The 11,885-nt window shown below is 35.1% G+C and overlaps 1 protein-coding gene across 1 annotated transcript; it reads right to left on the bottom strand.

Annotated features, from left to right (window-relative positions):
• LOC140788919 (alpha-L-arabinofuranosidase 1-like) lies at positions 1-9,219 on the bottom strand. Its single transcript, XM_073138452.1, has 18 exons — positions 8,725-9,219; positions 8,427-8,643; positions 7,776-7,830; positions 6,928-7,139; positions 6,419-6,540; positions 6,195-6,348; positions 5,447-5,516; positions 4,862-5,007; positions 4,715-4,760; positions 4,580-4,632; positions 3,519-3,663; positions 2,906-3,024; positions 2,673-2,744; positions 2,453-2,556; positions 1,794-1,850; positions 1,496-1,694; positions 764-907; positions 1-360 (listed from the first exon to the last, which is right to left on the bottom strand). Exons 2-18 carry the CDS (start codon positions 8,601-8,603, stop codon positions 238-240), a joined length of 1,998 nt encoding a protein of 665 aa, XP_072994553.1. The 5' UTR covers positions 8,604-8,643; positions 8,725-9,219; the 3' UTR covers positions 1-237.
• Positions 9,220-11,885: the final 2,666 nt, after the last annotated feature.

Here is an 11,885-nt window from a genome sequence, read left to right as displayed (position 1 = left end):
TTGAAAATTGCATTTACCTTTCAATTAATTATATGGTTGGTTTAATAATTTATTAATCAGTATTAACCACCAAAAGAGTCAGTTTTCTTTAGAGTAGCATTTATGTACAAGAATCCAACTTTTATTATCGATATCTTTTTTTACATGCAAAGCGTTATTCAGATGCAAGACAGACTATTCCCTTTCTTTCCTTCTGGCTTTTCTCATCATCAACCATTCTTCTCTCTTGCAAATTCTTCACAGTGTTGATAAATACTCTGTCTGAGCAAGTGCCAAATCAAATGAGGTGAATGAATGAGGAGGGATCACAACATCCATCTCCGTGTCGGCGTTGGATAGTGCGGTCTGCCACGGAACCACCTACATTATCCATTGAAAACATTGGCATCATAATTTGAGGAGATCAATCATTTGAAATTGAGCTATTTTGATTAAATGATTGCTAAGCTCCATTGTACTAAGAAAAAAAGAGGTGCACATAAACAATGAGAATTGAGCAATATGTATGGAATACTATAGAGACTAACCATCAAATCCATATGCAAAATTCTCGAGAGTTTTTTTTTTTCTAGCTTCTCAATTGCAAGGGAGAAGTGAAATTAACAGCTTCATGATTCAGTATGGTCCAATGCAAGAATGAGAAAGACCACCTCTTTTATTTCTATATTAACTACTTTGTGGAGGACAAGTCCCTTTTGTATATATACATTTATATGTGCCTGCTATGATTACTTTTATAATCATGTTTGGATCAAAGGTGTACCTTGTTTGGTTCTCTGAAGGAATTTTCATCCATCACATTACTGGATGTGAGAACGGTTCTTGAGGACCTGAGTGAATTGACGCCATAATGCAATCCAGCTACAGAGATCTTGAGATTCACAGTAGTTCTCCCAAAGTTGACAATCTGCAAGACGCTCAGACCAATTGTAACAAGTGATGACCAAATCTATTTGATATATGTTCTTGTGCAATTATGCAGGTTCTCCCAACAAGAGAAATCTTAGAAGCTAATGATTGAGCAAATTTATTGTACTAGTAACAAATAAACAGGCTAGTGATGCCAGCAATGAAACTAGAACTCGCTCAGTTACAGTTCATATAAATGTAAGATTAAACCCTCTGAGTGATCCAGAAGAAGTTGATCTTTTTTTTTCAGGGAAAGAAAAAGAGAGACAACCTTTTTGAATTTAACTTTAGATCAACCTGAATCTTTCACATAATATCATATGCCCTAATACCTTCAAAAGCATTATCTCTTGATTTAAGAATAAACAGTTTTCAACATTCTTTGATATTCTGATAATCTTATGCATACTTAGTATTGAGCATATAACTTGAAAGCTTGTTTTAATGCTATAAAGGATTAATGTCAGTATACCTAGAGATCAGATCGGTTTTTAAAGTTTGTAGACTCTTTCAAACATAATATTCGATAGTCAAAACGAAACCGAGAAGGCGACCATTTTCAGACTTAAGGCCACCGTAACTTTACCTTTATTTTCAGATAATTACTGTTGTCTATTGAGCTCTTCCAAGTAATTGCGGATGCTACTAATGAACCAGAGTCATTAGGCCAAATTGTAGTGGGATGAATGGTTGCACCACTTGACTCCTTGAAAAATTGCTGTACCCAATAACTAGGAGTTCCATACTGTTGCCAAGAGTTAAATACAATAGCATCTGGATTCCACCTGTCATTTATCAACACAATCATTAGAATTTTGTTGTAAAAATCATCAGAAGCCAATAAAAATAGAGGAGAAAGTACAAGAATTAGTATTACTTCTGACCTTCGATCATTGGTGTTTACAAAAAGTGGTGCATAACTAGCCATCTCGACAATATCACTGCAGGGAAAGCATAAGAAATAGCCAGTTCAGATGCCACAAATAAAAAACAAGAGGTCGAATTTCCATTTGTTATTATATTCTCAAAATTCCTCTGCTCCTTCTTAGCATGTCTCCATGGCTAAACAAGGAAAGAAAAAAAGAAGCAAAGTACAAGTTGTCACTATTCACAAGCCCAAATTAGTAATCTAAAATTGTTGAATATTAGTATACTACCATGATATAACCAACTCAAGCAATGCATTATTGATATAACAGATCGAGTTAAGCTTTCCTTCTATTCCAGTTCTCCTTTAAGGGCAATGATTCTGTATCCTACCCTAGATGAATAATAAACACTAATATATAATAAATTTTACTAAACAAAGAACCTCAAGAATGGAGGAACATAATAATGTCCATTGGGATCATCAACTCTGTAGGATATGTCCAACCCACTCCTATGAACTCAAAACAATTTCTTGGTTGTTGTGGTTCCTTCTATTATCATGGGTGTACTAGGACAATGTTACCTGAGGAACGTAGCCATCTACTGAGAGCTTTCTTATAGAACTTTAGGATGAGAGCTAGAACTAAAAATGAATAGGGATGCAGAAGCAGACCTATTTTTCTCTAACCCAATTAGAAATCCAGCTTCTGCTAATGAAGCTAGAAGGCTTCCAGTGCCAGCATCTGATCCAGTCACAGCATACTCGCTAACAAAAGCCTGAAATTATGTCATCAAAAGTTAAATTCAGAAATATACTCATCCATCTCCTGAAGAACTGGATATGGCATGAATTCACATGTAAATGAGAGAATATCTTGCAGTCTAACATCTACCTTTGGCCCAACACGTGATGTATGGTCAAATTGATTAGTCATTGAGAACAACTCCCTAGCTGAAGTATAAACCTATTCAAGAAAAAAAAATCGTCAGAGTTCCATCTCAAATTGAAAAAAGGCTTGCAAAGTAAGATATACTAACCATACTACAGTTAATAGAAGCATCCTACAGCAAACTTAACTGGAAGAAGCAAAGACAAACTTGATAGGAAGCTGTTTTCTATTCTTACATGAAAGTCATAAAAGTCAGCAGGATGATCAAGTGGTCTTGATGAGCCATCACAATTTGAAATTATTTTAATATCTGGATAAGCATCTTTTATTGCATTGTAGAATTTGAGGTAGTTCCCTGTCCAACAAAAACAGAGTCATATGACTTAGCTTCGTATCGAGGTTGTTCCCCAACAATGTAGAAATTTTGCAGCAAGCCATCAAAGGAGAAGTTCCTCAGTTCCTCTGAAAATAGTTACAAGGTAAGATATTGCCATTTTATAGAATTAACCATATCATCACCTGGGCAATTTGTCAATAATATGGATCAGCTGTTATAGGAGTAAATATCTCAAATTCTAGTTGGGAACTGATGTCTACTCCAATCATAATGAAAGTCGAAAATGAGTCATGAATAGGAATCTTTCAATATCTACAACACACTCTGATACTAACATAAAGAACTTGCCCAGCAATTCATTAATAGTTTCCAGATATAGTAGTTTATAAAATATATATTAATTCCACAAAAATATAAATACTTTATCAGCAAATATGAACTATTTTGATAAACATGTAAAGCTATAACCCATGAGATAGCACAAAATTCTAGGTAGTACAAGAAAATTTCACCTCGATAGTTTTTCTTCCAACAATCTTCATTCCCTATTGCAACATAATTCAACTGGAACGGATCTGGATGTCCCATTGCAGCTCTAACAGAACCCCATTTTGAGTCAGTGCTACCTCTAGCAAATTCAATACTGTCTAGAGTATCCTGTAATTCAGGAAAATGAAGAAATTGGAGCACAACAAAGTTCCCTGACAACGATGAGGTTGTGAAATGACATCCATTCACATATTTAAGAACAGCAAAGTGCTAAAAGATCAAAAATCATTATTCATGTGCAATAAGACAATCCAAGGAAGAAGTAAAATATCAAGATAGAATAAATCCATATACCAAAACTACCTCATCACAGAGAGAGAGAGAGAGAGAGAGAGAGAGAGAGAGAGAGAGAGAGAGAGAGAGAGAGAGGGAGAGAGAGGGAGTGTGATCTCAAAATCTTCGTATATACATGGTCTCCAATGATCTTAAAACAAAGGGAGGTAAAGAAATAACCCATTGTTTGGGATCAGCTAAATGGTTCCATTTCTTCAATTCAGCCCCATTTAATATAAGGTTAAAATTTAGACCAAGAGATACCATGTCTTTTGTTACTACTACCTTCCACGCCATTTGATCCCTCCCTCCCTCTTGAGAAACCTTGTACTCATAGGAACTATAAAATGCTTATTTTTGACAGATCCAGGGAATAAGAAACAACTGGAAGGCTGGATCTAGGACCAAAAACTTGGGTTGTTGTGTCTACGGCCAATAGAAGACTTGTGGAGTTACTTTGGGAATCTGACTGGCTAAGTGTTTGATTACCTAATTCAAACACAATAGCCAATCACAAAATCTGGTTTAATCGTGTATATCTTTAAAGTTCAAAACCTGTCAGACGATTAAAAACTCACAACAGTATTTATATAGTAATATAGACCCCATCATTTTCTTCTGATATATGGAGCATGACTCAGGTAGCATGAGATGTCTGAGATTCATAATTCGTACTATGATCTTTTATTCTTTTTAATTCCATAAATAGGCATCCAACATAAAAAGGATAAAGTAGCAAGCCAAGACATGCCTGAACAAAAGGTAAGATACTGGTGGTATCAACTTGATCATTGTGGCTTATCCCTGGAGTAATAAGAAACAAACGGGATAAATAAGGATGGGCATCATTATACAAAATAGATAGCTAATAAGAAAAAGCAAATACCATTGTTGAACACCCAGATTGGTGCAGCACCCAGATCCTCCGCAAGCTGAAATGAGCGTCAAGAAGAGTTATTTGAGCAGCAATGGAATGCAATACACTTAAATAAAAGCAATACTGGATATGGATTCTATGAACTTTCAATTTTACCAGAAGATACTCGAAATAACCAAGACCATCATCAGTCCAGTACATCCAAACATCACCAAAGTGTCCGGGTCTCTCTTCCCATGGACCAATAGTTTCTCTCCACCGGAATGCATTTCTTAGCCATTCACCTTCCACAAAACAACCTCCTGAAAGTGCAAAACATCCAAGCATAAAGCCTACAGTCATATTTGCATGCAGAAGAGGAAGGCTTTATTACATGTGTGGCTGGATCTACTCACATTTCTAACCTATTTAGTAATGCATGTCCATTACATGGATTCATATACTAGAACTACGTGGTCCTAGAGATCGAGGCCACTTTAATGACAATGATGTCATTGTGACTTCATCTTACAAAATTTATACCATCAACTAACCAACTATTAAATTACCTGCTAAAACTCCTGCAAACAGGCAAAATAAGCAAATCTGTTGGAAAAGTACATAGTAATTAATAAGCCAATAGAATTACAGACTATTTCTAGCAAGGTGTTATTGCATGATACCAACCAAACCCTAACACACATTCTTGCAGATATTTGATAGTTGGTTTGCAGTATGCGTGGAGGAGGATAGTCTATTTACCAGGAAATCGTATAAACCGAGGTCTCAATTCTGCAACCATGGAAACAAGTTCCTTGCGAAAACCATGTCCCTGTATAGATGGAAACAAACAATTAATACATGAAATATAAACTTAAAATGAAGAAGCATGTGAGAATCACAAAAATTGTTGCTCTTAATTATGAAAACTAAACACATCTTCACATTCGCAAACTTATCCTACCTATCAAGGAAACATCAAAATTTAGAGAAGGTGCTGTTAGTGCATTATACTGATAAAAGGACATGCCCCTCAGTTCACTAGAACAAATGTTGATTAGCTGTAATTGATACTTCCTACTATTAAAATTACGAAATGCTATCTTCACACATAACAGGATACAGGACTGTGTGTTTGTCAGTTTGTTTATCTGTTTAGGTAGGCATGCCCTTATATAAGCATCTACACAAATATGTACACATGAGAGAGAGAGAGAGAACAAAAGAGGAAGCATAAAGCAAGTCATAATAACATTATTCTGTTTACAACAAACCTTAATTGTTTTATATGCATATGAGTATAGCAATTAATGCAACCAATCATATCTAGTGAGACAAGCATCATTCTCTGCTCCCTGAAGTTCCTGACTTTAATTCAGTAGCTTCTTAAACATGTTATGCAAGATATTGACAGGACATAAAAGTTCAGTCAAAATCCTTTGAAAACACTCCATCTTTTGTTGATCATCCACTCATGGCAATATGAGAAACTTATCTGTGTCAATTATACCATGTAAGTATCCAGGGGCATGACTGATACTTGATCAAACCATATAACTCCTTTTCTGGTAGTTGTTAATTGAAGCCTTGAGTTGTGGTTTGTCCCTTTAGATTCCAACTGAAGCTCCACCCTCGTCCAGTTTGAGAAGCCTGAATCAGAAGTTCTGCATGAAAACAGTCGATTCAAATCACAAGAATTAAAATCATCACTTGAAAGATAGAAAGGATACTCACATGATACTAGCAGAAGCCAGATTGTGCAATCCATCTGAGCTTGTAAGTGACACTCTTAAATTAACTGATTCAAATGATCTGATATGCAGTATCACTTTATAAGTCTTCCCTTCTTCTATATTCTGGAGTTTGCCACAAACAGTAATCAAATGACTGGGAAGCAGATAGATTTGGATCAAGAAAAAAGAATTGCCAAATATCAAAGGGCCAAAAGAAAAGCACCTCAGAGTTTCAAACTAAGACATGATTGCGGAGAATATTGAAGTACTTAAACTTAAAGTGGAAGAAACCATTCAAGCTGAACAAGGAGGTAAAGCAAATTGTATACAGATCTGTCACCTATTCTTTGTCTTCTTTAGAGTAAAAGAAATACAAGTCATTTGTAACATGAACTACTCCCAGCAGTGATTCATACGATTGTCAAAATAACATGAACTTTAAATCTATATCCTTCTTTTATCAATGTATTAGTAGTTTAAAGAATAATGATGAAAACAGTAAGCACATACCATGCCCCAGTACCCAGGGTTATATATACCAACACCATCAGCTGGACAGATGAAAGACCCCATGTAGTGACAGAGTACCTCCATTCTAAGTGCAATGATATTTCGCCTGAAACAAGATGTCCTGTCTGTAGACACTGAAATGAAAGATTCATTCCCAATGATGGACCAGGGATTGATGTTTGAAGGAGTGTTAGGACCTCCAGCTTCAAAACCTATAAAAGAACATTGCAAAATAAACCAGTATGCATAAGAATCAAAGAATAGACAACAAAGAATAAATATGACTTGTTCTTTGATTCACAACAAAGAATAAACATGACTTATTCCATTAACAAAAGACAACCATTAACAAAAGACAAAAGACTCTATCCAGGAAGGAATTTCTTTAAGAAGTTAGCACTTGAATTTTTTGAACTTGCAAAAATGACCAGACCATAGACAATCCTACCAAAGATAACTCTGACCAATTTATCCATAAGAGTTTCTTTTAAAAAAACTTGTTTTTTGTTTCTGCTCATAATGATACACTAAACATCTGCTGAAGATTCAAGCCCTAACAAGTACTTAAATATTTTGAGCTTACATCAAAGCCTTCAAATTAGGTACTGGTTCACTCAAAAGTCAAAATAATTAGACTAGCTCTTGGTGATACTAGGAGCAATGAGGTCATTACTTTTAGCCACTTCCATCCCCCTACGGATGCAAGAAATTGCTAGTTTTAGTCATTCAATGTCAACCAATGCATGAAATTTAGGTTGAGCCATTAAAATGTCTACTAATGTATGAAATGTTTTCTTTACGAACCCTATAACTTGCGAATATCTCAAAATTATAAGCACTTAACTTACCTCTATTGTTAACAAGTTCTGCCCATATTCCACCAGCTCCTGCATGGTTGATCTCCTGCAATGTTATGAGAGTACACGTGTTACAGATATACTGTTGTAATATACATCCCCAAGCTGCAAAATCAAAAGTCACCCGATCTTTTAAAACTTCTAAACGTTCAGTAAGATGATGGTCAAGATGTAAGTTTAACTTAGAATCTGGTACAGCTTACAGAACATAAGTTGGTTGTCATGAAATCTAACTTGGAAGGATTCATGCACCTAGCATGCGAACAATGGTAAGCATGAAAATAAATGTTTCGAAAGGATTCATGTAAAGAGAAATCACTTTCTCATGATATCCAGAAGTGCCTCACATAACGCTTTAATCCTTTTAGTAGGTCACAAAGAAGCAAAACACAGGACATAAAGACATTCAAATTATTAAGTATAATTGTATTCTCGTAAGAGAAAAAGGATGAAACTTTCTCAAACTAGTATTATCTTCAAACCTTGGCATAAGCCAGTACCCTTTTCAAATTTTAAGTGGTGACCTTAAAATTTAAGATACTAAATGCATTTTATAAGTATTAACTCACCATCAGAATTCGAGCCTCATTAAATGCAACTGATTAGCATGTTGCTAAGAGTATGCCACAAGGCATTGCTCACCTCAAAAAAGATGCCAAATAGAGTGTCAGGGATCTGTCGAGCAAATTGAGGTGAAGCATCAACCATCAAGACGGCACTCTTGTTGGCCCCTAGCTCATGAGACAAGCATTTACAACTAGTACACAGTAGAAGCAGGGCATAAAGCATAACACCAAAGGATGACCTTCCAAGATCCATTTCCTCTTCACCACATTCAAACCCAAGTCACCAATACAGCCTACATATGCATATGAATATTACCAAATACAGGACAAATCAACAGAAGAAAGAACAAAATAAGATCACAAAAACTACTCACTATTCCAACTACGTCCCTAGAAAGTGGACAATTTTATGAGCAGTAGCTTGAAGCGGAACAAGAGAAAATAATTCCCTCAATGATGGAAGAGCCGACAAACAATCACCAATACCAAAAAAGAACAAGAAAAAGAAGGTCTTCTGGGCATTATTCCAAACAGCTGATGGAATTGAACGCAAATTACGAGTTGGGTCGGAAAAAGATCAAATTTTTCACCAATTCCCGACGAGAAGAGCAGGAAACCGACCCGCCCACGAAGAAATTGAAGCAGAATCCGACGCGTTCAAGTAGAGCCGTTAAGTGGAGAGTGCGTTCCTATACGGATGGAAGCGGGAGTAAATCCCAGGCCGACTGTGTGGCAGAGGGTAGACGAGGAGCTCGTCCTGATCGCCGTCATCGGAGAGATCACGACCGTGGAGTTTAGATCGGACGGAGGAAACGGAGACGATAGGCATTGCAATAGCAGCTCAAGCCGTCAAGCGTCCACATCTCCACGTCTCAATTGCGTCCATGCGTGTGGCCTTTGGCTGTGGGTGGGAGGCCCACCTTTGCCTTATCCAATAAATTCTTTTCTTTAAAGGAGGGGATTAGAAAAGTGGTTCTACTAACAAACAAACAAAGTGGTAAGCATTAGTAGATCTAACAAGTAACAACTAAATATGTATATATATTTTAAGATGGTGTTTAGTTAATGGTTAGTGGACAAAAGTTACTTAATCATGAACAGACAAACAAGGCTTAAAAGACCAAGTGTGACTATATATATATATATAGGTTTGTTGACATATGAAATATGGTTTAAATAGGAATAATAATTCTTATTTATTATTAACAAAACAAGCGATTTTAGTGTAGGAATAACTATTTCTATATTTATTAATTTTATAGAATAAGAGTATAATAATTATTTTCGATGCGCTATAAAGTAAAAGAAAAAGAAAATTATTTTATGAAATTATGACAAATACTTTTTAATTTGATATAAAGTAGATTGATGAGATAGATATTAAGGATAAATTGATAATTATGTTAGAGTGTGGTATAAGATATAATTTTGATAAATAGTATTTATATTTTAGAATATAGCTAATAACTATTATTATGGAATAAATAATTATATTTTATAAAAAAAATTATTCCTAAAATAAAGGGAGGCAAGAAAATTATACCAATATCTCGAAAATTATTGCTCATTTTCATATAGACTCTCTGCTTTATTTTTTTGTGGCACATTAATACTCTCAATTAGTTAAAACCTTGCAAATGTCCCTTGCGTTAATTGTTCATTTAATATTTTTCTATTAAAAAATACCAAGCGATCAATTTTAAACTCTTGGAAAATTATTTTTTATTTTATTTTAAAGGTAAAATGAGCAATTTTCAGTTTACTCCATGGGTAAAATAAAATATATTAGATAGTTAGGAGTCAAATAGGAACGGATCCTCTGCAAGTCAAGCTGTACGAACTTATTTTATGCACAGCCAAGAACAAGTACAAAATATATCCACTTCGTTAATTTTGTACAACCAAGAATAAACACAAAATATTTATAAGAACAAAAAAACATTCAAGTGGGGATTGACCCACGGGAACTAATATTTCCCTTCTAAAGTTCTAAACTTTAACTTTGAAGAAGTAACTTGTGTATCAGCAGCATCAGTTGTCTGAGTCTTGTTAGCCTTCATGTGTAGAAATTCTTTATAGAACTCAAGTGTCCAACTGCACAATTAATGTAATAAGATGATTAGCAAAATAATCATGGGTAATTGTTAAATGGACATAATAAGCATAGTTACATAATGAGACTAGTTATATTATTATAATAAATTAGTACTTTTTTTTTTATCATTTATGAACTCGAAAGCTAAATATAGGTTGGACAAAAGAGTAACTCTCTCTAGATATAAAGGCACTTAAGTCTTATCGAGCTTTTAGTTGTCTAGGCTTCAAGTTATATGCGTCGCTAAACAATTCCTCCAAATCAAATGTCACTGAGACTTACTCCAAGTCGTTGCGCTGCCGAGTTGTTCCTCAAAATTAACCGCGCTGTCGAGCCATTAACTAAATCGAGCTAAGCCACCAAATCATCAAATAATTTCTCCACAATTTTATTTAGTGTTGGAGTCGAATCTATAACCTTCTTAGTCATGGAAAAAATATTTACCAATAAACTAGTACTTAATCCTACATAGGAAGCAGATCCTATATAAAAGAGATATATATAGAGAGAGAGAGAGCAAAGGAGGAAGCATAAAGAACAAAATAGGAAGAATAAAGCAAGTCTTGACGATGTTATACTTCTGTTCACTTTATCTGTATAACAATTAACCCAGTCAATCTAATATAGTGAGACAATCATGCTTTATGATAGCATCTGAACAATAGAATTCAGTCAAAATCACTTTATTTATTGTTGGTCAGACACTCACATCAATAATGAGAAACTTATCCATGCCAATTATACCTTGTAAGAATCCTGGGGATAGACAGATACTTGATCAAATTGAAGCCTTGAGATGTGGTTTGTTCCTTTAGATTCCAATTGAATCTCCACCTTCGTCCAGTATGACTGACAAGCTTGAATCAGAAGTTCTGCAAGAAAATATTCAGATTCAAATCATGAGAACTAAAATCATCACTAGAACAGCACTTCTGAAAGGAGATTCACATAATATTAGCAGAAGCCAACACCATCAGCTGGACAGATGAAAGAGTAGCTCCATTCTAAGTGCAATGATATTCCCCACCTGAAACAGGAGGTCTTGTTTGTAGACACTTGATGAAAGATTCATTCTCAATGATGGACCAGGGATTGATGTTTGAAGGTGTTAGGACCTCCAGCTTCAAAACCTACTAAAAAAATCACTGTAAAACGGGTGCAAAGTAAACTCAGTTTGCATAAGAATCAAAGAACAACAACAAAGAACGAGCATGAGTTGTTTGCATTAAAAAGAAGACAGAAGTCTCCCAACAGTGTGCAGGAAGTTAAGTTCTCATAAGCACAAGGAAGAGAAAGTACAAAACAAATAGACCTTGTTGACTTTGTACAACCAAGAATAAATTCAAAATAATTACAAGAAAAAAAAATACATGGAAAAGAATGGTTCTAAGTGGGGATTAAACCCACTGGAACTTTATTTTCACTTCTAAGGTTCTAATT

Source organism: Typha latifolia, chromosome 5, assembly GCF_019914945.1.
Source record: "Typha latifolia isolate L0001 chromosome 5, TyphaL0001v2, whole genome shotgun sequence".
NCBI classification, from domain to species: domain Eukaryota; kingdom Viridiplantae; phylum Streptophyta; class Magnoliopsida; order Poales; family Typhaceae; genus Typha; species Typha latifolia.
The sequence above is the reverse complement of the archived record's forward strand: the minus strand, read 5'-3'. Positions and strand labels throughout refer to the sequence as shown.